This window comes from Aotus nancymaae, unplaced genomic scaffold, assembly GCF_030222135.1.
Source record: "Aotus nancymaae isolate 86718 unplaced genomic scaffold, 86718_ANA_hifiasm-v0.15.2.pri h1tg000028l, whole genome shotgun sequence".
NCBI lineage: Eukaryota > Metazoa > Chordata > Mammalia > Primates > Aotidae > Aotus > Aotus nancymaae.
In genome coordinates, this window is record NW_026988441.1 from 4,790,374 (window position 1) to 4,816,377 (window position 26,004).

A 26,004-nucleotide genomic window follows, 5' to 3' on the forward strand; every position below is an offset into this window, starting at 1 on the left:
GCCCCTAGTATCCTTCAATGGCTCATCCAAGGTTGCCCCCCAGGGGAAAGGCTGGGCAGGATGTCAGAGTGCCAGAGTCCTCTGGAGGCATCTACCAATTCCCACATTGTTAACAGGGGATCAGAGCGGTCCAGGAAGGGAAAGGGCCGGGCTCAAGGTCGCGCAAGGGCATCATGGCGGAACTGAGACTGGCATTGGCCACTTGGTTCACCCAGGACTGCCAAGTCCCCCTGGCCCTTCAGAATGAGCCGGTTAATGTGTGACGGTCATCTGTGTTTTTCTACTGGGCTCTCTCTCCGTTCCTAGGCGCTCCTGGACCTTGGGGGTTCCCCCAACTACAAGGACCGCCGGGGGCTGACCCCTCTGTTTCACACGGCTATGGTGGGTGGTGACCCCCGATGCTGTGAGCTACTCCTGTACAACAGGGCCCAGCTGGGCATAGCTGATGAGAACGGCTGGCAGGAGATTCACCAGGTGCCCCTGAAGGGCTGGGCCATGAAGGGCTGGGCCATGAAGGGCTGGGGTGGGGACCGGGTCCCCAAGGCATCCAAGGGGCTGGGGCTGGGAACCAGATGCCAGGCTCGTCACAGAGCTTGGGGGTGAGGATAGCATGGCCCCCAAAGAGGAAAAGATGGGGGATGAAGACATGAAGACCCTAAGGGAGCAGGGTCTGGGGAACCAGACGCCTTGATCCCTGAGAGGGATGGGCTGGCCTCTTGGCCCTCTTGAGGAGGTAGACCAGACACCTGGGGCTTGGAATGACTGGACATCTGGGTTGTGAAGCTGACAGCCCAGGCCCCTCAGCAGGAAGTGGGGCTAAAAGGTGATGGGGAGGTGGATGCGGTGAACGCTAGCATCAGAAGGCCAGAACACAGGTCATAGACAGACTCTCGGCCCAGAGGGAGAGCAGCCTGGGCGGAATCCAGCCTGGGTCTGATCCATGCCCCTCGCTCCCTGTCCTGCCCAGGCCTGCCAGCGGGGTCATTCTCAGCACCTGGAGCACCTGCTCTTCTACGGGGCTGAGCCTGGAGCCCAGAACGCCTCGGGGAACACAGCTCTGCACATCTGCGCCCTCTACAATAAGGTCTGTCTAGCAGCGGCCGCCCTAGGCCCCTCACACCCCCCACAGCCGCCTCCCCCAGGGCCAAGCTCAGGCACTCCTCTTGACTGCACTCTGCACCCTTCACTTCTTCACTATTTCCACCCTTTATCCAGTGATCCATTCATTCCTCCATCCATCCATCCATCCATCCGTCCGTCCGTCCGTCCGTCCATCCATCCAACAGATATTTACTGAGCTCCTTCTCTGTGTCAGGCCCAGAGCTGGGTGCTGGGGACAAAGTGTTGAGCTTGTGGCCTAGCAGAGGGCAGATGACATAGTTTGCTGCTGCAATCCAGAGTGCTCAGAGCAAAGTCACAGGGAATCCAGGTCCCTGTGGGAGCCCACGTCTCGGACTGGGCTTGAGTGGAGTGGCTGGGGGTAGAGGTGGCTTCCTGGAAGAGGTGCCCCCAGTGTTAAGATTAGCAGGAGTAGAAAAGGGATAAAAGGGGTGCTCCAGAGCGGGGGGCATGGCCTGTCCAGAAAGCCAGAAGAAAGGGGGCTGTGGGTCCCCAGTTCCCATGTGTCTTCATTCAGCCAGTGATGTGTGCAGGTGCCACGTGTCAGCAGGGCAGGACACAGGGGAAGGCCAGCGTGCAGCCCCTGCAGCCCCTGAAGGGAATGAGAGTGGGATAGGAGTTTTAGCAATTCAGGACCTTGGGGGTTCTGACAACCTGGGTCCCTGAGCAGGAAGGGAGTGCTGAAAGGAGACAGGGAGGACATCCCCACTTCCGGAGTCCCTGGGAGAGGAGAGGTACAGAGTAGGCAGGGGTCTCACGACAGCTGGTTGGCAGGAGCCGGGGCTTTCAATGTCATGACCTCTGGCACTTCAGCCACCCAAGCTGCCGGTGATCCTGGGCAGGTCAGCCCTGTGGGAAGCCTCAGTGTCCCCACCTGTTCCTTGATGCTCCCTGCCCTTGAAGGGCTGCTGGGGGTTACTTAGAGGGACAGGCGCTGGCATGACAGAGCTTGTCTGTCAGCCCCCTTCCTCCAGGAAGTCTTCCAAAACAGCCCTCGGCCCCCTCTGCTCGGCAGAACTTGCAGTGCTGGGGATTTGGCAGGTGGCCACGTGCCGCCTCGTGGCAGCCAGCAGTATGCCTGGAGCCCAGGGAAGACTCAGTGTTTGTCAAACCGAACCAACATGGTGCCGGCACGTCTCTCCCTGTGTGCTTCTGCCCCTCCTGCTCTGCGACACGGGCCTCGAAACCAATGCTCTGACTCGCAGGCCCTTGCGCTGCTGAGGGGGAAGAAGCCCCAGCCCCACAGGCAGATGGGGGTGGGGGGCAAACAAGTCCCTCCCCCTCTTCGAGGCACCATCCTTCTTCCTGAAATAGGAATAATGCCAGCTTTTATTGAAGAGGATGAGCCATCGTGTATATTAAATGCTCATCCCTGGAAGGCAGCCATCAGAATAATAATTGTCATTGTTACCATCACCAGTGTCAGTCAGGGTCCAGTCGAGAGACAGAAACTGTACCATTCAGATAAACAGATAAATTTTAGTTTAGAGAATTAGGCCAGACACGGTGGCTCATGCCTGTAATCACAACACTTTGGGAGGCTGAGGCGGGAGGATGGCTTGAGCCCAGGAATTCGAGACCAGCCTGGGCAACATGGGAAAACCCAGCCTCTATGAAAAATACAAAAATTGGCTGGGCACGGTGGCTCATGCCTGTAATCCCAGCACTTTGGGAGGCTGCAGTGGGTGGATCATGAGGTCAAGAGATTGAGACCATACTGGTCAATATGGTGAAACCCCATCTCTACTAAAAATACAAAAATTAGCCGGGCATGGTGGCATACACCTGTAGTCCCAGCTACTTGGGAGTCTGAGGCAGGAGAATCACTTGAACCTGGGAGGTGGAGGTTGCAGTGAGCTGAGCTCGCACCACTGCACTCTAGCCTGGGCAACAAAGCGAGACTCCGTCTAGAAAAAGAAAAATACAAAAATTAGCCAGGCACAATGGCGTGCACCTGTAGTCCCAGCTACTCAGGAGGCTGAGTTGGAAAGATCACTTGAGCCTGGGAGGTGGAGGCTACAGTGAGCTATGATCATGCCACTGCACTATAGCCTGGGTGACAGAGTGAAACCCTGACTCTGAAAAAAAAAAAAAGAGAGACAGGAGGCAGAGTTTTCTTAGTAGACTGATGAACAAATCATTTCCCCTCCTTGGTAGTCTCCTTCCTCAGCTGTGAAATGGGTCGTTAATTAATCTCCGCCGTGCAAAACGATCAATGGGTTAATAGTTTTGCTTGCCTTTGCCATGGGCTTAACAAATCGATGCATAACACATGAGAACTTGTTTCCTCCGTTTTCATGCCCGCCCCCCACCCTTCTTCCTCCCAGGCTTTAAGCTTTCCAAGAGCCAGAGCTGAGTCTGACAGTTGTTCCTCAGCCCCTGCCATCTTGGCCTCCTGACATGCCTGTCTAGCCTTTAGTGGTGAAAGTCAGATCCGTGTCTAGGCTGTGAGCACCTCAAGGGGGAGAGTTGAGTCTGATTACTTGCTCTGTTCCAGGGCCCCGGCATAGAGCAGGCCCACATGCATCTTTGTTGAGTGAGTGAATGAATGAATGAATGAATGAAAATGAGTGAATGAATGATGGGTTAGTCCTCTTGGATTTCCACCAAGACTGTGCAGAGTGCCTGGCTCAGAGCATTCAACAGGTGTTTGCGTGTTTCAACAGACTGAATGACTCAACGAATGAATGAATGACTCGAACAAATGAATTTTGACAGACTCAACCCCACATCTTCCATCCTCATTCTTTCCATGCACGTTTCTCGAGCACCTACTATGTGCGCAGCACCAGGCATTGGGGATGTGAGATGAATCAGACGCAGCATCTGCCCTGGGGAGGGTGAGGGCGTGGGGGGCTGGGAGTTCACAGTCTGGTGAGGAGGCAGACGTGTAAACAAATCACAGCGACGGCATGAGATAAGTGCTAGGATGCCTTTAAATGCGAGGTTCTCTGGGCGCCCAGGGGAGGGACTTGCACACCTTCTCAGCTTTGTAAGAGTAGGATGAGGAGCAGGTGAGCTCAGGGGCCGTGCTCTGGTCCTGTGCCCCCAGGGTGAGGTTGGAGGTGTGAAAACATGCAAAAATACACATGGCAGCAGTTAACAGTCTAGCTGGCCAGCACAGGCACACACAGACTCACATGCACACACACACACAAACACACCCAGAACACACACTGGGCTAACTCTGCTGCCTGATGTGTGACTTCGGCGCTCAGAGCCGTCCATTCATAGCATCAGAAGGCCAGGTACATAGGAGAATCACTTGAGCCCAGGAGGCGGAGGCTGTAGTGAGCCAACACCGCGCCACTCCACTCCAGCCTGGAGACAGAGCGAGAGAGAGACTCTGTCTCAAAAAAAAAAAAGAAGGTCAGGTTGGAATCCTAACTGTTCCACTAACCGGCTGTGTGGCCTTGGGCATAGTGTCTGCCCTCTCTGAGCCTGTCCTGTAACATGTCACGTGGAAGGGGTAAGATCAAGGAGGTGCTTGGGGAATGCTGGTTAAATTAGCATCAGAGGACACTGGGGTAGAGTTGAGTTGGAGGCCAGGTTGGGTTTGGCCAGGCCAGGACAAAAGGGAGAGGACATTCCTCCTACCGAACAGTTCCTGTGGGTCCAGCATGAATCCAGGTGGCTGGTGCCACAGGCAAAATGAATCCCCTGTGCAACTTATGATGTAGAAGAGAAGAGACACTAATGGGACAAATAACAGAAAATGGAATTTCAGGGAGATGGTGTTACGAAGAAAATGAGTCAATTGGCTTAGAGTGCCTGGCACACACACCAGTGTCATATTAAAAAATAAAGCAAGGGGCTGGGCGTAGTGGCTCACACCTGTGATCCCAGCACTTTGGGAGGCCGCTGAGTTTGGGAATTCAAGACCAGCCTGGCCAACATGGTGAAACCCAATCTCTACTAAAAATAGAAAAATTAGCCAGGCATAGTGGCAGGCTCCTGTAACCTCAGCTACTTGAGAGGCCGAGGCAGGAGAATCACTTGAACCCAGGAGGCGGAGGTTGCAATGAGCCAAGATCACACCACTGAACTCCAGCCTGGGCAAACTCCATCTCAAAAAAATAAATTAAATAAATAAATAAAGCAAGGAAGAGGACAAGGTTTTGTTTTTGTTTTGTTTTGTTTTTGAGAAGGAGTTTTGCTCTGTCCCAGGCTGGAGTGCAATGGCACAATCTTGACTCACTGCAACCTCCGCCTCCCAGGTTCAAGCGATCTTCCTGCCTCAGCCTCCTGAGTAGCTGGGATTAGAGAGGTGCGTCACCACGCCCTGCTAATTTTGTATTTTTTTCATAGAGACGGGGTTTCACCATGTTGGCCAGGACAGTCTTGAACACCTGACCTCAGGTGATCCACAAGGGTTTTTTTTAGACAAGGTGGCCAGAGAAGACCTCTCTGAAGAGGTGGCATGTGTGCAGAAGCCTCAATGAAGTAAGGAAGCAGACTATGCCGAGATCTAGCGGGAGAGGATTCCAGGCAGAGGGAGGAGCCGTGCAAAGGTCCTGGGGCACAAGTGTGCTATCAGAGGAAGGAGGAGGCCAGTGTGGCTGGAGCCTGGGAGCAAGGGTGGGTGGTAGAGGATGAAGTTGAAGGGTCGGGGTGGGGAGTGGTAGGACAGGCAGCTCAGGTTAGCTCAGCTAACACTAACCCTCCTAGGCTGTGGCATGGACTTTGTGCTTAGCCCAGAGAGTGATGAGGGCTGATGTGTGATTGACATTGGTGAGAAATTGATCTGAATGTAGAAGGCGTCCCTGTCCCCACTGGCCCAGTCCTGCCCCTACCCTTTCCTCTGCAATGTATGTCCCCTTCCTTCTGGGTCTGGCAGAAAATGCAATTAAGATAGAAGGCTTGAGCTGGGTGCGGTGGCTCACACCTGTAATCCCAGCACTTTGGGAGGCCGAGGCGGGTGGATCACGAGGTCAAGAGATTGAGACCATCCTGGTCAACATGGTGAAACCCCGTCTCTACTAATACAAAAAATTAGCTGGGCATGGTGGCGCGCGCCTGTAATCCCAGCTACTCAGGAGGCTGAGGCAGGAGAATTGCCTGAACCCAGGAGGCGGAGGTTGCGGTGAGCCGAGATCGTGCCATTGCACTCCAGCCTGGGTAACAAGTGAAACTCCGTCTCAAAAAAAAAAAAAGATAGAAGGCTTTGGAGTCACAGAGATCTGGGTTTAAATCTGGGGTTGATAATCACCAGCTGTGTGACCTTGAGCTTTGTTTTTTGAGACAGGGTCTCACTTTGTTACCCAGACTAGAGTGCAGTGGCATGAACAAGATTCTCTGCAGCCTTGACCTCTTGGGTTCAAGTGCTCCTCTCACCTCAGCCCCACAAGTAGCTGGGACTACAAGCGTGTGCCAACACGCCAGGCTAATTTTTGTATTATTTGTAGAGATGGGGTTTCGCCATGTTGCCCAGGCTGGTCTTAAACTCCTGGGCTCAAGCGATCCTCGCCTTAGCCACCCAGAGTGCTGGGATTACAGGAGTGAGCCACTGTGCCGGCCCACCTTGAGCTCTTTTGAAAGCCTTAGTTTCCTCCTCTATAAAATAGAGACAATTTCCATCTCCAGGAATTGCTGGGCAATTCAGTGAGCTTTTGCCTCTGAAGTGCCAGGTGCCTGGCATGTAACATGATAAGCCTCCGGAAGGTCTAGACCTGTGGTTCTCAACCCGGGAGCTTCTGCCGCCCAGGGGACACTTGGCAGTGTTTAGAGACATTTTTGGTTGTCATGACTGGGGAGGGGAGTGCTACTGACATCTAGTGGTAGAAATGGGGGATGCTACTCAACAACCTGCAGTGCTCAGAACATCCCCCACAAACCAATGAATGACCAAGAATTAATTATCCTGCCCGAACGTCCAGTGGAACATAGCATGAGCCATATATCCTAAACGCCATCAAATATCCTAGTGGCCACGTTAAAAAGAAGGGGAAAATAATTAGGTGACATTTATTTTAACACCATATTTTACTTATAATAGTGTATCCAAAACATTATCATTTCAACGTAGGATGTGCAGAAATTATTAGAGGTTTTTTGTTTGTTTGTTTTTGTTCTTGAGACAGAGTCTCACTCTGTCACCGAAGCTGGAGTTCAGTGGTATAATCTCGGCTCACTGCAACCTCCACCTCCTGGGTTCAGGCGATTGTCCCACCTCAGCCTCCTGAGTAGCTGGGATTACAGGCGCCTGCCACCATGACTGGCTAATTTTTGTATTTTTTGGTGGAGATGGGGTTTCACCATGTTGGCCAGGCTGGTCTTGAATACCTGGCTCAAGTGATCCGCTCGCCTCGGCCTCCCAAAATGCTGGACTACAGGTGTGAGTCACCACACCTAACTTTTCTTTTTTTCACCTGGAGGGAGACAGGGCCTTGCTCTGTCACCCAAGCTTGATCTCAGTTCACTGTAGCCTCAAACTCCTGGGCTCAAGCGATCCCCCCATCTCAGCCTCCCAAGTAGCTGGGACTCCAGGCACTCACCACCATGCCTGGCTAATTTCTATTGATCTTTTTGTAGAGATAGGGGGGGCTCAGTATGTTGCCCAGGCTGGTCTGGAATTCTGCCTTGGCCTCCCAAAGTCCTAGGATTATAGGCTTGAGCCACCGAGCCTGGCTACAGACATTTAAATTCTCTCTTGTTTTCATATGGCGCCCTTGAAATATAGTGTGTATTTTGCATGCATGGTGCATATCCGTTTTGGCTGGCCACATTGAAACTAAAGTGCTCCTGGTCCATACCTGGCAGGCGGCTGCTGTCTTGAGTGGTGCAGGTTTAGGGTAGAGTATTTATTCCTGTGGATCTTAGCACAAGCTCGAACTAAGGGTCTTGAGCAAGTGTCTTCACCTGTGTGCGGCTCTGTTCCTTCAACTATGCAATGGGACCCAGGATCCCCTTCCCCAGAAAGGGCCATCAGGAGTCTTCTAAGATGATTTGGTGAAACGTTCCAGCTATGTCCTGCACACCGGTACACCACGAGTAATACCTGTACCCACTCATGGTGACCTTAATTTTTTTTTTGTCTCTCCGTCCTGCGCCACGGGCCATCACCCACAGGAGACCTGTGCCAGGATCCTCCTGTATCGAGGGGCCGACAAGGATGTGAAGAATAACAATGGACAGACCCCCTTCCAGGTCCGGGCTGCAGGGGATGTGCTGACATTTCCGGGGCTGAGGAAGGGGTGACAGTGACACCCAGTGGATAAGGAAGGGAACAATGAGGAAAGCAAGGAGAGAGGTTGTGAGGGGAGCTGGAATAAGAGGGAGGGCATGGGGGGAAGGTTCAGGTCGGGCCAGGGACCTCACCGTGTTTCCAGCCCTCTCTCTGCTGCCTGCCCCCCACCTGCCTGTACCCCCTCTCTCCAGGTGGCAGTGATTGCTGGGAATTTTGAGCTGGGGGAGCTGATCCGAAACCATCGAGAACAGGATGTGGGTGAGTGACAGGGAGCTGGGGCTACACAGAGAACCTGGGGCGGCTGGAAGTTCACGGTGGGATGGGCAGTTGGGGGACCGGATATGGGGGCTGGGATCGGATGGAGAAAACCCTAGAGAACCCAAAATGTCTGGGTGGTGGAGGGGGGCAGTTCCAGGCCCCCCACCCTTTCTCATCTCTGTCTTTCTCCCTCATACCTCTCTCCCACCATCTCTCATCCCCGAATGGCCCCCTGCTTGCGTTTTCTCCCCCTCCCATCTGCCCCCACCGCCACTGTGCCCTCTCAGTGCCCTTCCAGGAGTCCCCGAAGTACGCGGCCCGGCGACGGGGGCCCCCGGGCACAGGGCTGACGGTGCCCCCGGCCCTGCTGCGAGCCAACAGTGACACCAGCATGGCCCTGCCCGACTGGATGGTATTCTCTGCCCCGGGGGCCTCATCCTCTGGGGCCCCTGGCCCTACCTCAGGGTCCCAGGGCCAGTCGCAGCCCTCAGCCCCGACCACCAAGCTCAGCAGCGGGACCCTCCGAAGTGCCAGCAGCCCCCGGGGTGCCCGGGCCCGCTCTCCATCCAGAGGGAGGCACCCTGAGGACGCCAAGAGGCAGCCCCGAGGCCGGCCCAGGTAGGGGAGGCTGCCCTGGCGCCACAGTTCCCAGCCGCATTGAATCTCCTCCCTGGATCAGCGGCTTCTCCCAAGGCCAGCCCAGCTGCCTTCCTCCCTGCGTCCCCATCCATCCAAGTCCCTAGTGTCACTCTGGGTAAAGTAAGGTCCTTGGGAGGTGCTGTCCCAACTCCATCTCCAGAGCACCACATGTTAGCTGGGCGTCTGCTCCACGACAGGGGCCCCAGGCAGGGGGTACCCCAAATAAACATAGGCCCCAGCCCTTGAGGACAGACAGAATGACAGAGTGAGGTGGAGGAAGCTGAGCAGGAAGAGAATGAGGGCTGGTGGCAGGGACTTGGCGGTGGGGGGTGGACAGAGAGGTCACACTGGAGGGAGGATGAGAAGGGGGTGGTGGACATTCCAGGGTCAGGAGGCCCACCTGGCTAGAGGAGGGTGAGAGGGAGGTGGAGGCCAGCCAGGCGAGTCCCAAGGAAGTGGGGGAGAGGCTGGCAACGGCGGGCAGAGGAGTTGGAGCTGACCCAGGAGGAAGCCGGGAGTCGCGGAAGGCTCGTGAGCAGAGGGATGACACAGTCCCAGCTCAGCCTCAGGAAGCTGAATCAGGCGGTGCGCACAGGACCGTGGGAGGGGCAGAGCCGGAAGCCAGGAGGCAGGAGAGGGGGCTGGGGGGACAGCTGTGGGCAGGCAGAGGGAGCCCCCAAATGCCCTCTTCCCCTGAGGATGCCAGTGCTGGGAAACCCCTACCCCCCACCCTGATGCTCCATCCTCCCCCACCCAAGGACCTCTGTCCTCCTAGAGGTGTCCCTTCCCTCCACTCTCCCCTGCCTCTCATGCCCTCTGTGTACGCAGCTCCAGCGGGACACCCCGGGAAGGGCCAGCTGGGGGCACGGGGGGCTCAGGGGGCCCTGGGGGCTCCCTGGGCAGCCGCGGGAGGCGGAGGAAGCTCTACTCAGCGGTACCCGGACGCTCCTTCATGGCTGTGAAATCGTACCAGGCCCAAGCCGAGGGGGAGATCTCCCTGAGCAAGGGCGAGAAAATCAAAGGTACGCCAGGTGGAAGCAGGGACGGGCTGGGCTGTGGGGGCGATCAGGGAGGAGGTGGAGCAGACAGCAGACCATTCTTGGGCACCTGGAGTACCTCATGCACTCTGGAGGACTCAGAGAGCCCCGGGACGCCTCTTGAGCCTTGGAGGAGCATAGAGTGTAGCTAAGATGACCCTGTCAGGAGGCAGTGCTGGGGCAAAGGAAGTGAAGTGAGCATTCGTGGGATGCCGACGCTGTGTGCAGGGCATGGCTGGAACATTTCGCTAAATCGTCTCATTAGACTCCTGATGGGCCTTTCTGGGGAGGGGGGGTCACGGGCCCCATTGCATAGTTGAAGGAACAGAGCCGCACACAGGTGAGGCCGCTTGCCCAAGGCTCCCAGTCCGAGCCCACAGTCCTTCCTGCCACCTGGTGTGGAGCCTGAGGCCGAGCAGCCTTAACTTTGCCTCCTGCATCTGCACAGGGGTCCTCAACTGAGAGATGGGCCCCAATGAGTTGGCAAATGTAAGACACCTGGTCGTGGCAAGGGCTCCCAAAACGGTGGCCGCTGTCATCAGGGTTCATCTCCCTTTCGCTTTTCCGTCATCTGGAAAGTGGTGCCAGTCGCCCTGCTTGTAGGTTTTGCAGGGCTGCTGACGTGTTCTTGGATAGGGTGCTTTAGAGACTACCACATGCAGCGGGTGTGGCTGTTAATATGAGGCATCGAATAATTCTTTGCCAGACTCTAGGCCGCCCAGGAGCCAAGCAGTATAAAGGTTGAGAGCCAAGCAGCCTGGGTTCCAATCCTGACCCTACCACTTCGTAGCGGGGTGACCTCAACCAAATGATTTCTCTGGGCCTCAGTTTCTTCATCTGTAAAATGGGACCCTCATGAGGATTAGAGGAGCCAGATGATGTGAAGCACTTAGATCAGTGTTTCCTACATAACAAGTGCCATATAAGAGCCATCATTTGGCCAGGCAAGATGGCTCATGCCTGTAATCCCAACACTGGGAGGCCAAGGCGGGTGGCTCACCTGAGATCAGGAGTTCCAGACCAGCCTGGCCAACATGGTGAATCCCATCTCCACTGAAAATACAAAAAAAAAAAAAAAAAAAAAAAAAACCCAGCCAGGTGTGGTGGTATGTACCTATAATCCCATCTACTTGGGAGGCTGAGGCAGGAGAATAGCTTGAACCCAGGAGGGGGAGGTGGCCGTGAGCCAAGACTGTGCCACTGGACTCCAGCCTGGGTGACAAGAGTGTAACTCCACCTCAAAAAAGAAAAAGCCATCATTTTCCTAAGTGGCCCCTATTTTGGCCCCTATTTTAGGCACTTAGAGGACAGAGACTCAGGCCCCTGGATAAGCCAGGAGGGTCCTAGCATAGAAGGTGAACTTGAGTGAGGCCTTGAAGGGTATTCAGGGATCAGAGCATCAGGCGGGCAGTGTAACTGCATGTGTTTCATAGTCTCTCTTCCCATAGCCTGAGTTCCTGTAGGTGAGGTCATAAGTCAATGGTCTCTGGGTCTCTAGGGCTCAGTTTAATGACCCAGCCTACAGGAGGTTTCAATACACATATATTGAGTGAATGAATGATCCAATTCAGGAGCCACTGTGGGGGCCAGGTGCAGCTTCTTCAGGGCCAGCTGCCTGGGACGTAGGCACGTGGGGTGGGGGTTGATGGGAGAAAAGCATGCTGAGCTGAGGCCAGAGGTAAAGGCCCTTCTGTGCAGGCAGAGGACCATGGGCAGTATCTTGCTGAGCTACACACTCAAGGCTTCAATGCAGGGAGAGAGCACACCGCCTTCTGTTTTTATATCCTCATCTTCCATTAAAAGGGACTTAATTGCCTCAAAGCACGCCCACATCCACGATGTCACCGAGTTTCACACATCCCGATGAGGTAGCAGACTCACTCTACTCTCAGAATCAAAGTCCAAAGCCTTAACTTGGCCTCCAAGCTGCCTCCCTGCCTATCTCGCCAACCTTATCTCATGCGACTCTTCCCTTCACCCACAAGGTTCCAGGGACCTCATCCTTCTCTCCAATCCTCCAATGCTATAAGCCCTCCATTACCCCAATGACCAAACCCCCCAATCCCCCAATGCCCCAAGTCCTCCAATCCTCCCATACCCCAAACCCTCCAATCCTTCAGTGCCCTGAGCCCTCCATTCCCCCGATACCCCAAACTCTCCATTCCTCCAATACCCCAAGCCCTCCAATCCCCAACACCCTGAGCCCTTCATTCCCCCAATACCCCAAACCCTCCAATCTTTCAGTGCCCAAGCCCTCCAATGCCCCAATTCCCTGAGCCCTCCAATCATCTAATGCCCTCAGCCCTCCAATCCCATAATGCCCCAAGCCCTCCATTCCCCCAATACCCCAAACCCTCCAATCTTTCAGTGCCCAAGCCCTCCAATCCCCCAAATCCACGAGCCCTCCAATCCTCCAAACCTCCCAATCCTCCAAGCCCCCAATACTCCAATCCTCCAAGCGCCCCCCAACCCTCCAGTGCCCCAAGCCCTCTTGTACACCAAAGCCTTCAAACATGCTGTTCCTTCTGCCTGGAAAACTCTTCCATGCTTTCTTTGCCTCCCCAGCTCCTAGGATCCTTCAGGACTCACCCTATATGTCACCCCTCAGGGACACCTCCCTGGACCCCTTTGCCATATGTAAGTTATACACTCCCATCTGGCTTCTCTCCAAACACCCTCTTCTTTTCTCTTGCACTCTGACCCCAACTCCCAATCATGCAGTCACTTGTACAGTTACGCCCCTACTGGCTGCTGGTTTGGAAGCTTCTCAAAGAAAGGAACATTGATTATATTCAACAGTGTCTACCCTGGCACCTGACTCGTGACTGGTACTAAATAAGTATTTTTTCAGTGAACAAATGATTGATCACAAGACCACCAAGCCAGGCATGGCAGAACCAGACAAGAACCCAGTTCCCTTGACACCCCATCTCCTGCTCTCTTCCATGACTTTCAGCTTCCCCTCATTTGGTCTCCCCAGAGGCTCTCAAGGGAGGCAGTTTGTGGAAGGGAACACATCTGATGGCCCCAACCCAGCCCCTAGCATAGCTGGAGCCATCTCCAGGCAGGGGTTTTCTCCACATTTGCTTCAGTTTCATCTCTAAAATGGAAAAAGAGTTGTTACCTAGGTAGGTGTAAGGAAGGGTTGAATGAGGAAGGAAAATATGTGAAGGGCCGAATGGGGGCAGAGTCATGAAAAACGCCAAGGAAATGGAAGACAATGTGTTGTCACTGGTGCCACTGTCATGCAGCAAAGCTCTGGGATGGAGAGGTAACAGCTCCTGAGTGACTGAAAGCATGACCCCTGGAAGCAGACTGAGCTGTGTTCAAATCCAGATCTGTCAGTTACTAGCCTTGTAACCTTCAGCAAATGATCTTGGCTCTCCAAGCCTCAGTGTTCCTATGAGTAAAAGGGGGATAATGAAAGTGCCCAGGTGAGAGCTAGTTAAACATTAGCTGTTCTTGTCATGCATCTCTGTACTTCAGCACCAGGCACGTAACAGGCAGTCAGTGATGTCTGCTAAATGGGGAAGCAGTAGAACCTGGGAGGTCGGGCAGGGGGAAGCAGCTTCCATTAGGGAAGAGGGAGAGAAGGAAACAGGTGATTCTCATCTCTTCTCCCTTCTAGAGCCGGGAGAGGCAAAGAGAAACAGAGGGGTCTGGGGACAAAGGACAATAGATTAAGTGGCAAGGAGACTTTGGGAGGTGGCGGGGACAGCGGTGGGATGGTAAGGTGGAGCTCGTCCCTCCATCCGTGATCTAAGTCCACAGAGCCTAGGAGGGTGTAGGGGAATTACACAACTGAGCTGTGACCAGTTACCAGGGGAGACGAGGACCAATCGTGGACCTGCCCCTAATGTGGGAAGACCATGTCATGGAACACACCCCTCTTCCCCAGTGCCTCTGGTCCCCACTGGATCCAGAAGCTAGAAGGCAAGAGTGATATGATTTGGTTCTCCCCCAAGCTCCTCATCCCTTCCTCAGACGTTTATTAAGGATGCCCTTGGCCAGGAGCTGGTAACTGGGGAAGGCTATAAGTTGAGTGTGTTGCCGGCTGAGGGGCAGCACAGAAATGCAGAAATGTGTCTGTGTCCCTGTTCTCCAACCAGTACTTAGCATCGGGGAAGGAGGCTTCTGGGAAGGCCAGGTCAAAGGTCGTGTTGGCTGGTTCCCCTCTGACTGCCTGGAAGAGGTGGCCAATCGCTCTCAGGAGAGCAAGCAAGGTAATGCAGAGAGAACCCCCAGCTGTGCTCAGTGGACCCTACGATTCCCATGTCCATTCCTTTCCGTTTCTTGATGGGGGTGGGTGCTGGGAGGTAGATGGGAAGACTTGGGGTTGGGCTTGTGGTTTCCACACGAGTCCAAGGTTGTCTGTTGTCCCCCTGCAGAAAGCCGCAGTGACAAGGCAAAGAGACTCTTCCGGCATTATACCGTGGGCTCCTACGACAGCTTTGATGCCCCAAGGTAAATGTCCTTACACCCTTGGGTGACCCCCCTCACCCCAAGTTCCCTTCACAATTTATGCCTTTAAATATTTCCATTACCTCTAAGCCCCCTTTCTAATCTGTTCCTTCTAAAATTTGATCCAGGGGTGGGAGAAGCCAGAATTAGCTTCAGACAGCACAGCCCAACCCAACCCCAAATCATCTTCCGCAGCCACTCAGACTGCCCAGCTCTGGGGTTGCCAGAGACCAATGGAGTGGCCAGGGCAGGGTGGGGACGCCTAGGGGCCTGGGGAGTTCTTATGTCTGGCTGGCTGGAGGCCCTTGTCTCCTTCTTGTGCCCCATTTCTGTGCAGTCGCGTGCAGTGGGAGTGTGTGTGTCCCATGCACTGGCGTGGGGAGGGTGCAGTCAGGGCTGGGTGGGATGGGGGTGAGGAGAGGGGTGCACTGACACCTTTCCCCTCCCTGGCTGCTGGCTGACTTGCTTCGGAAGCTTAATCGATGGGATTGGCCCAGGGAGGTGAGAGGGGAGGGGCAGGGAGGGGATGGGGTCAGGAGGGAAAGACGGGGTGCCTGGGGGGGTGTATGAATGTGCGTGTGCACGACCAGAGCTGAGGTTTCCCGGTGTGTGAACGTGTGTCTCTGTAGGTGTGCATGACACGCATCTGTGTGCATGTGTAGCCTGGATGTACGTGTACCTATGCCCGGGGCTGGAGGGTCTGCCCTGCTCTGTACATACCGATGCCTTTGTGGCTATGATGACTGTGGGCTGGCTCTGCACATCTGTGCCTCTCTGAATCTGTGGGCATGTCAGTGAGTCTGCTCACACACACGGACAGGTGGGTCTCTGCACACATCTGTCCTCTGTGCATGTCACTGTGTGTGCACTCGCACAGGAACGTGTGTGCATGCATGTGTGTCTGTCTGATTGATCTGAGATTCAGGACCTGGGATGTTGGGGGAGGGAAGGGCAGAGGAGGGGAGGATTCCAGGGCTTGGGCCTCCAGAAGGACAGGGCTGTGGGGGAGGGAGGGTCATAATTTGGTGTCTAAAATATGACACTCTCCTCCGCTGCTCCCTCCAATCCAGGGAAGGGTCCCCTTGTGCGTAGCATCCTTCCATTAAATGTGTCCAAACCTACGTGTCTGTGTTCTGGCCAGTGGGGATGGGTCAGGGATGCGGGGGACAGAGAAATGGCAACATGGGGAGAGAGGGTGGGGCTGGGGTGCCACCCTGCGCCCCGAGTGTCTGAGGTGCTTGACCGTTGTGCGTGTTTGCCTGGCACGTCTCCGGCTCTGGGCACCGGGTGAGTATTGGGGTACACCCCCCACCCCGAGCTTCCATGTCAGCCTGTGCTTCTTGTCTACCAGTGTCTCTCTGGGTCTCTCCTTGACCTCCGTCTGTGGGGGTCACTTGCTCTACCAGCTGAATGGGGGTGGTCCCGTCTCCTACTCTGTCTTGTCAATGGGCTTCCTCCCCTACTCCTCCGTGCCTCTCGCTGGCTCCCACGTGCTGCTCTGTGTGTGGTGCTGCTGTGTGTGTGGTGCGTCTGAGCCTCCCCTCCTCCTGCCTCCCCGCTGCTCCCGGACCCTGTCTGTGCTGGCCTGGCCTGTGCCTTGTGATGGGCCCTGCTGCCAGGGCCCAACCCCGGCCTCCCTGCCGGAGATGGGCGATCCTTCCGTGTGTCCCTCCTCCTGGCGTGTGACGCCCTCTCCTCGCGCTGGCTCGGGGGTCCATGCTCTTTCGGGGAGCCGTGGTGGTGTGTTCGCCCCTCCGCCTGGGCTTCTCTGGTGGAGAAGGGGTGTCGCTGACGGCCGTGGGGCCCAGTTTGAATGGCCTGGCCTTCCTTTCCGACTGTGTCGAGGTGCGTTGTGTGTTGGTCTGTGGTGGTGGGCTGCGCGTCCCCGCCTGGGGCCTCTCTCACCCGCGGTGTCCCTGCCCGGGAAGCGGGCTCCGTCCGCGCGTCCGTGCACGCGGCTGCGAGGCATCTTGTGTGATGTTGTGCGTCCCTCTCCCCGCGCTCTCTCGCTCTGCACCTGCGCGGGAGGGCTCTGGAGGGGGGAGGGGGGTTAAGGGGGGGCTCAGACCGGAAGTGCCTCCCCCTTCTCCTCCCCCCTCCTAGCCTCGCCCCTCCCCCTTCTCCCGCCAAGGGGGCCCCCGCGTTCCCCTCCAGGCCCCCTCCCCCCTGCCCGGCCCCCTCCGCCGCCCGGCGCAGGACGCCAAGGGGTTAAGCCTCGCTCCTGCCGCCCGCCTCCGGAGCTGTCCGCGGTGCTGAAGCCGGCGCCGTCCGCGGTCTTCGCGTTACCGCCGCGGCCCGACCCCGCGCCCCGCGCCCCCGCGCCCCCTGGCATGTGAGCCCCCGGCCCTGCCCTCCCTCCCGCGGGGGGGGTGCGCGCCCCCTCCCCCCCCCTCCCGGCGCGGGTCAGCATGAGGCGGGGCCTGGGGGCCCGGACACGGGGGTTCGGCCGAGCGGGGACGGGGACGCGGCGGCGGCGGCGGCGGCGGGGGCGGCCGGCACCGGGACCTGGGCCGGGGCTGGGGCCGTGGCGGCGATGGCTTTGTCTGCGGTCGGCGGCGGGGGTCTCGGAGGCGGCCCCGGTGGGAGCTCCCTGCCGCAGCCGCCCCCCGCGCTGTCCTCCAGCTGGCCAGCCCTGGGGCCCCGGCGGCGCAGCGTCTGGTACATCTACAGGTAACGGAGCGCGCCGCCCCCTGCTTTGCGGCCCGGCCAGCAGGCCCCGGCCCGCGGTGGCGACCCTCCCCCGCCGCTAACCCCCAGCCCCAGGGCCCTTCCCCCTCCCCCAACCCGCCTCTTCCCCTCCACTCCTCTTCCCTAACCTTCTCTCAGCCCGAAACCCCTTTCTGGACCCTCGTCTCAACGCTTCTCCTCTCCATCTCCCTCCCTGGACCCCTCTCCCCAACCTCCCACCCAATACGCACTCAAGCCCTGGGAATCTTTTCCTCCACCCCCTCACAGGCCCTTCCAGGACCTCGGCTCTTCCCCCAGACTTTCCTCCCAGCAGGCCCCCCAAACGGATCCCCCTCCAGGATTTGGAACCCACTTGCCTTTCTGCCGCCCTTAGCGCCCCCACTCCCCGAGCCCTCCCTGTGGGGCGCCACCGTGGCTTACCCGCATCCGCCTACATCCCAGGCCCCTGTCCCTCTGATCCCCACATCCCCACACCTCTTCACGGAGTTGGCAAGTCCCCCCATTCATACCCCTCTCTCCCATTCACAGTCATCCCCCCTCCATCACACACGCATCCCGCCCCCGGCTTCCCCTCCCCTCCTCTTTTTCCGCTGCGTGTCACTGTGCGACGGTGCGTGTGTCAGTGTGGCTGTGTCGATGTGCGTGTGTGTGACTGCCTGCAGCCGCGTGCGTGTGTGCGCGGTGTGTGTGTGAGTGAGAGAGAGAGATGGAGAGACGGTGGGCTCCGAGCCCACCCCCCAACTGTGTCCATCTGTGTGTCCCTGTGTGACAGCGTCTGTCTCTGTATGACTTGGAGCGACAGCGAGGCTGTCTGGGACTCTGTGTGTGTGGTGTGTGGTGTGTGTGCTGGAGTGGGTCTGTCCCAGGGACTGCGGCTGTGCTTCCCAACACCCGCCCTCCTGGGCCTGGCCTGCCCCTCCCCCACAGGTCCCTACTTCGAGGGTCTATCCTGTGTCTCTGTCCCCATGTGCTCCTCCCCCCTGCCCCCTGCCCCCGGGGGTCTGTGCCTGTCAGGGGCACTTGAGCCACTGGCTCTGCCCTCTGCCCAAGTAGGGCACGTGTTCTGAGCCCCGGCTGAGCTGCATGGAGAGCCGCATCCGCTTGTTTGTGCCACTTCTCAGCATGGGGAGGGGGGCTGGCGTCCCTGTGTGGGGCATCTGGGCAGGCCGTGGACGCGGGTACACGGGGAGGGGCTGAGTGTGGGGTTGCGGGTGCGGCGTGCACAGCAGCAGGCTCTGGGCTGGTGGACCCTGGGTTTGTGAGAGGGACCGTGGGGCGGGGGTGGGGGAAGGAGGGGAGTGCAGGCCGCTGCGGTGCCCCTGTGTGTGGGATCCAGTGAACAATAGCTGGCCACTGAGCTCTGGAGGCCGCTCGGGGTCGCTGAGGGATGGCCTGGGGAAAAGCATTGTGTGAGCTCCTGCAGGGCAGGTAGTCAGCCAGAGGGAGCATGAATGGGATGCTGCGTGGGCAGCCAAGATGGGGGGCGAGGGGGAGGGGCTAGAGGGGGCTGGGTAGGAGGTGCAGGATTGAGCCTGGAACCGGGGAGAGTGGGGATACTGAAGTGGGGGAGGGGTGGAGGCTGGAGCCCAGAGGGTTCCGAGCAGAGAACTGGGATGGGAAGGGAATGTGGGGAATGTGGGGAGGATTTGGGGGTGGGGATTTGGGCTGTAGGGTGAGAGCACCGAGAGGACGCAGGGAATGTAAATGAAACGCAGCTGCCAGTAAACGCAGGTGGGAGGGCGTGTGATGAAGTGAGTCGAGGGGGCAGAAATAGGTAGAGGTTTCCACCGTTGCGAAAGAGGGTGCCTGGGGAGTATGAACGGGACCAGGGGTGCTTTAGCGGAGCCATTGAGGTTACTTACAGAGGTGCAAGAGGGTGTGGGAGGGATGAGGCCAAGAGACGAGGGAGAGGTGACAGCACAGGGGAGAGGAGGTCACAGAGGTCTGAGGAGGATGCTTTGGGGGAAAGGAGGGTGGGGTGTGTCTGGGCGACCAGGGAAGTTGGGGGATGGCTCCTTGGGGTGTGAGGAGAGCTTGTGGGAGTCAGGGTTGAGGGGGGTGGGTTAGGGCATATGTAACCTCAAGATGGCATGGAGGAGCGGGGAGTGAGGGGCAGAGAGGAGGGGTACGCAGGAGTCGGGGAGAGGGAGTCTAGGGGTACATGGAGCTGTGAGAGCAAGAGAGCAGTTGGGAAGTCCAAGGAGACTGCGGTGGGATGAGGGAAACCCCACCTATGCCCTAGCTGGGGATTGGGGGAGGAGTCCTGGAGGAGGAGGGGAATGGAGCATGTGTAGGATGGGGGTGACTGAGAGGCAGGAACAGAGTGGGTCTGGATGTGGTTAGACCCCCCTCCCTGCCCCAGATCACCACTGCTATATCTAGGTTGCCTCTGGTGAATTCAAATCTTGGCTTTGACATTTTTCTAGCTGGTGTCATCTTGAGCAAGTTATTTCTCTGTGCCTCAGTTTCCCCATCTATAAAATGGGAAGAATGACAGTCAGCCCTTCCCAGGGTTGTTGTAAGGACTAACTGAATACACACATGGAAATGTATAAATGCAAAGTGCTTGGAATGGTGGCCGGCATTCAGCAATAGTGCGATAAGTGTTCCTGCCACACCCTGGGATAAACTCCAGGTGCTGCAGGGCCGAGCTCAGGGTGGATTTGGAGCAGATGGATATATATGCTCAAGGTATTTCAGTGCTGTGGAGTGGAGGGTATTACCACTGCAGTTACCCAAGTGTTCTCTTGGGTATTGTTGAAGAGTGGTACTCACTGTGTGACCTTGGACAAGTTACTTAACCTTTCTGTGCCCTGTTTCCTCACCTATAGAGTGAAACTAGGGCCCGGTGTCATGGCTTATGCCTGTAATCCCAACACTTTGGTGGGAGGACTGCTTGAGCCTAGGAGTTCAAGACCAGCATGAGAAAGATAGTGAGACCTCATCTCTACCAAAAAAAAAAAAAAAAAAATTATTTTAATTAGTTGGACATGGTGGCATGCACCTGTAGTCCTAGGTATTTGGGAGGCTGAAGTTGGAGGATCCTTTGAGCCCCGGAGTTTGAGGTGGCAGTGAGCCGTGATTGTGCCACTGCACTCCAGCTGGGCAAGAGAGTGAGACCCTGTCTCAAAAAAATATAAATAAATACATAAAGTGGAACCGGTATGTATCCCTACCCCAAGGCTGCTTATGAGGAGAAAATTTAATGATCTATGTGTGAAGGGCTTCAATACTTCCCAGCCCATGGCAAATTCTCTTTCTTGGCATATCGACATGGGAGTTTTATTAATTATATTGGCTGACATTTGGGGAAGGCTTATATATGGGGTATGAGGCTGATGAGGGGGCAAGAGAGAGATTCCAGAAGGCAGGGAGAAGGATGAAGGAAGGGAGGGATTTGTGGAATAAGTGAAAGAAAGTGAGGCTGCCACCAGTGAGGAAGGGTGCTGCTGGCTGCTGGGGGGCCCTGGAGACCTGGAAGGGATACAGGAGGAGGGGTAGGGTAGGGAGATGAGAATGAGGATGTCACAGAATGCGTGGTCAGAAACAGGCAGCTCTGACCTCTGAGTCAATTTCCATGTCCAGTTTCCCTGTCCACTCACTGTTCCAGCCTTCTTGGCCCCTTTTTCCTCCCTTCCCCTCTCCCTTCTCCCCACCTCATCCACCCCTTTCAGCCCCTTCACTTTTTTGCTGCCAACACCTCTCCACCCAAGGGAGGAAGACCTGGCAGGTATGGTGTGGATGAGTTTACTGGACTGTGATGAACTCTGAGCAAGGATTGTTGCTGGAGTACGTACATGTGGACACTTGTGGTGTTGGGTGCACTGAGGCACCACAAGGAGGGTGGCGGCAGGAAGGGAGGACATGTGCACATCCAGAACCCTGTCACCATGGTGCAAATGTATGGAATTTACAAGGGGAGCCATTGGGGTTCTGGGAGCATACAGGGGTGCTTGTAGGGGGTAGTACCAAAATACAGTGGAGCACAGTAGGTATTATTGGCGCGTGCTGGGAGGTATGTGTTCAGGGGGCGTGTTATGGGAATATACTGAGATCCGAGTGAAGGAGAGTTATTATTGGAACATACTGGGATGTGTGGGGGTTGTTGAAACATACTGGAGTATTCCAGGAGGGCTGCTTTGCTGAATTTGTGGGGGTAGGTAATTGGGGAGCATGCTTGGCTATTATTGGAGTATATTAGGGCCACATGGATGTTCCTGGGATCTGGGTATTGTTGGAATACACTGGGATTGTGAGGGTGGGAGGTGCTATATGGTTATGCCCTGGGACAGGCTTTAGACCCCTAGGATGCTGGGCACAGCAGAGCACGCATTCTAGTGACTTCCGGGTGATCTTGGGTATTCTGAAGGCAGTGGGGTTGCAGCCAGGGTGTCTGAGTATCCCTGCTGTAGACTGGGGTGTCAGATCATCTGGGAATGGAATGGATGTGTATTCCTGAGGTGTACAGTGGTGATGTCAGGGATTTGGGGCTGTTTGAGTGAGCGTTGAGATAAATGAACTGTGTCTGCGTTTCATTGACATTTCCTGGGTACGTGAGCCTTACCCAAATGTGCTGGTGGCATTTGGTGGCTTTACTGGAGACTACCAGCCATATTCATGGGTGCTTTGCATTTTACTATAATAGAATATGCTGACTGCATGCAGGAGCTCCATTTGGGATGCACCAGGGAATACAGAAGACAGTGCCGTTCACGGGGAGCTTTGCAGCAATGGAAATGTTCTGTATCTGCACTGTCCAGTGTGGTGGCCACCAGCCACGTGCAGCTTCTGCACACTTTGAAATACGGCCACTGTGACTGAGGAATTGAATTTTTCCATTTGATTTTGATTAGCTTTCATAAAAATAGCCACATGCACCTAGTGGCCACCATATTGGGCAGTACGAATAAGTAATTTTGTCATGTATGTGGAGTCCTTGGGAGGTGACACACATATATGAAAGAAAGTGAGGGTGCCACCTTTACTGTATATATATAAATATATACAGTAAAGGCATTTCGAGGGGTGTCATCAAAGTACCTGAATCCTCTTGACTTAACACCCTGACCTAAGGACAGCGAGCAGATCGTACTGAGCACCTACTATGTGCCAGGCATTGTGCAAAATACTATATATGTATTACCCCCACTGGACTCCCACCACAATCCCATCAGGTAGGGTCTGTGATCACGCCCCATTATAGATGAGGGAACTGAGGCACAAAAGGTTAAAGCTGTGGGCTCAAGGTCACAGACAGGAAGTGACTAGCAGGGACCCAAGCCCAGCAGTCTGGTAATCTGGAGGCTCTTCTCCCATCTTCCCCACCGTGCCTGGCGATGAATGGATGGGTGGATGGAGGCATGGATGGATGAATGAGGAGAGAGGGAGTGGGAGAGAGAGCATGCCGGCGCTGAGGGGGAAGCCTGTCAGGGCTGCTGCTAGCATACACACACAGAGTGGGTGACAGAGATCCTAGGAGGTGCAATTAATGCCCCTGGAGCAGGAGCTCTGGTCTCTGGGTTGCTGGGTGGGGGACAGGCTTTGTGTCTCATGATTTCTTCTCCACTCCCCCCACCCCCCCCCCCATTTCTCCTGCCTCCCTGCCAGCGATTACATCATTAAGGAGAAGACAGTCTTGCTGCAGAAGAAGGACAGTGAGGGGTTTGGGTTCGTGCTCCGGGGGGCCAAGGGTGAGTGCCAGCCGGGGAGGGGACGGGAGAAGGGTTCTGTGGCCCCAGAATCAGGGCTGGGTCGGGGGCCTGGAAAGGGAAAGGGACCCCAGCCTGCCCACCACCCCACCCCGGGGTGCTGGTCCCTCAGCTGCGGTGAGGCCTCTGTGACTTGGGTCTGAGCCCCATCCCCTGCTCGGCCTCTCCACCCCCTCCCCTCCGACCCCGCCGGCTCCTCCCTGTCTGCAGCGCAGACCCCCATCGAGGAGTTCACCCCCACCCCGGCCTTCCCGGCGCTGCAGTACCTGGAGTCAGTGGATGAGGGTGGCGTGGCATGGCGAGCTGGACTGAGAATGGGAGACTTCCTCATCGAGGTGAGTCCAGACCCCTTCTCTTCCCCGGGAACGTGGTGACAAGTTCCCAGACCCCCTCATGATCCACACCAGGATCTAACTGCCCAGTTTTATCCTCCTTTGGCACCAGACTTCCTAGCCCCCTGCTCACCCTCCAGCCAGCCTCCGCTTTCTCCAGTGATTCCATCCAAAGGCCTCTGAGGCATCTCAAAAGAGTGACACAGAGCTGTCCCCAACACACACACACAATACCAGGGGACAGCCAAGCACAGTGGCTCACGCCTGCAATCCCAGTGCTTTGGGAGGCTGAAGCAAGTGGATTGCTTGAGCCCAGAAGTTTGAGATCAGCCTGGGCAACATAGCAAGACCCTGTCTCTTAAAAAAAATGAGCCGAGTGTGGTGCTGCGTGCCTGAGGTCCCAGCTACTCAGGAGGCTGACGTGGGAGGATTGCTTGAGCCCAGGAAGTCCAGGCTGCAGTGAGCCATAATTGTGCCACTGCACAGCAACCTGGGTGACAGAGAGAAACTCTGTCTTTTAAAAATGAAAGTAGCCAGGCGCAGTGCCTCCCACCGGTAATCCTAGCACTTTGGGAGGCCGAGGTGGGCAGATACCTGAGGTTGGGAGTTTGAGACCAACCTGACCAACATGGAGAAACCCCTTCTCTACTAAAAATACAAAATTAGCCAGGTGTGGTGGTGCATGCCTGCAATCCCAGCTACTCAGGAGGCTGAGGCAGGAGAATCACTTGAACCCTGGAGGTGGAGGTTGTGGTGAGCCAAGGTCATGCCATTGCACTCCAGCCTGGGCAACAAGAGTGAAACTCTGTCTCAAAATAAATAAATAAAAGTAAATAAATACTGGGGACAAGGAGGGAGGGGGAGGTGAATAGGGTAGGCTGAGCCTCTTCCCCAACCCTGGGGCCACAGAGGGTGGGAAAGGGGGCTTGCCCAGGGAGGCAGTGGTATGAAGGGTCAGAGGGAGGGGAACATGGCCCAGAGGGCCATGGACAGGGCAGTGCAGGAGCCATCCTCGTTGGGGTGTCTGAAGCTGCAGGTACCCCTCCCCTCATCCACTTGATGTGATCTGGGGATGTCTGTGCCGCAGGTGAACGGGCAGAATGTGGTGAAAGTCGGCCACCGACAGGTGGTGAACATGATCCGCCAGGGGGGCAACACGCTGATGGTGAAGGTGGTGATGGTCACCAGGCACCCGGACATGGATGAGGCAGTGCACAAGAAAGGTACTCCTGCGACCATTCTCACAGACACCCCACTGCCACCAGGCTCAGGCCCGTGGGAGCCCCAGGGCTGGTCGCTGCTGCCCAAGACCTTCCCTTCCCCAGCCCTGCTTCTCCATGACTCTTGTGGGGAGAAACTGAGGCCGGGAGGGCTCACCCTGTCAGTGGCTATCCTTTGAGCCCTGGAAACCCTGTAGTGGGTAGAGGGTGGTCGGGGCATCTCCCCCATTATACTGATGCCTCCCCCCATCACCTTTTCAGCACCCCAGCAGGCCAAGCGGCTGCCGCCCCCAACCATCTCCCTGCGTTCCAAATCTATGACCTCAGAGTTGGAGGAGATGGGTGAGCCTGCGGGGCTGCTGCAGCCAGGGGGCCGGGGGGAGAGGGGAAGGGGGACTGGACCACCCCTTGAGTTCGTTAGTGTTGTTAGTGACCAGGGGTCCTTGTCCTCATCCTGTCCCTAGTCCATGGGTCGGACTCTGGCCTGTGTGTGTGTCTCTGGGAAGGGGTGTCTGAGAAACGACTTTCCTCTGTGCTCTTGTATCTGTTTCTTTGTTGGGATCTCTCTCAGGGTCTGTATGTGGCCCTCTCTACGGGTCTCTCTGTCTCCTTCCTTCTGTCCCACCTCACCCCCAACCCCCATTCAACATCTCTCCCTACACCAGCTCCCCCCAACCCCCAATAACAGAGGAAAGCGAGCCCCTCCCTCCAGAGGAGGCCGAGTGGACCTGGGGGTCCCACTTCCCCAGACAGGGAGCGGGTCGGACAGCTGACCGCCCTCACCCCGGGGACCCGAGGGAGGTGGGCTTCCAGAGAGGGGACCCCTCGCCTTCCCCTGACGTCCTAACTCTTGGCTCCTCTACTGCCTCTCCCCCGGGCTAGTCTCCCCCTGGAAGAAGAAGAGTGGTGAGTGGGCACAGGACTGGCGGGAGGGCCCCCGTCTCCCGACCCCGCCGGCGGACTCGCCCCTCCCTGAACCCGGCCCCTCACTGCCCCTCTCGCGCATGCGCGCCCGCTGGCCCGCACCTGCTGGCCACGCCCACTGGCCGAGCCCGCTCCGCCCCGCCCCCAGGGGCTCCCTGGGCTTCATCCGTGTCCTTTGCCCACAGAGTACGAGCAGCAGCCGGCGCCGGTGCCCAGCATGGAGAAAAAGCGGACCGTGTATCAGATGGCTCTCAGTAAGACGGCCCAGCCCTGCCCCTCGGGCTGCGGGGCCCCCAGCCCGGACATCCGCTGCATCCCCGTCCCACCATGAACCCCGCGGCGCCCCTCACCCTCCTGCCCCAGCGAGGCCACGATCCCACCTCCCCTCCCTCCGCCCGTCCTCCCCCGATGGCTGCCCCGTTCCTTGCCCGC

General features: G+C 56.7%; 1 protein-coding gene across 3 annotated transcripts in view; it reads left to right on the forward strand.

The window, feature by feature from the left end:
- Positions 1-26,004, forward strand: part of SHANK1 (SH3 and multiple ankyrin repeat domains 1) — a 58,820-nt gene that overhangs the window by 7,792 nt on the left and 25,024 nt on the right. The window contains exons 6-20 of one of the 3 annotated variants that reach the window (XM_064380994.1): positions 307-474; positions 968-1,084; positions 8,188-8,265; positions 8,497-8,563; positions 8,851-9,181; positions 10,031-10,224; positions 14,349-14,462; positions 14,628-14,703; positions 15,175-15,201; positions 22,996-23,078; positions 23,307-23,431; positions 24,516-24,651; positions 24,910-24,990; positions 25,531-25,554; positions 25,758-25,826. In XM_064380994.1, the coding sequence (XP_064237064.1) occupies positions 307-474; positions 968-1,084; positions 8,188-8,265; positions 8,497-8,563; positions 8,851-9,181; positions 10,031-10,224; positions 14,349-14,462; positions 14,628-14,703; positions 15,175-15,201; positions 22,996-23,078; positions 23,307-23,431; positions 24,516-24,651; positions 24,910-24,990; positions 25,531-25,554; positions 25,758-25,826 (1,690 nt within the window). The remainder of the gene's footprint in view (positions 1-306; positions 475-967; positions 1,085-8,187; positions 8,266-8,496; positions 8,564-8,850; positions 9,182-10,030; positions 10,225-14,348; positions 14,463-14,627; positions 14,704-15,174; positions 15,202-22,995; positions 23,079-23,306; positions 23,432-24,515; positions 24,652-24,909; positions 24,991-25,530; positions 25,555-25,757; positions 25,827-26,004) is intronic. The other 2 variants (XM_064380995.1, XM_064380996.1) reach the window with 2 other exon arrangements.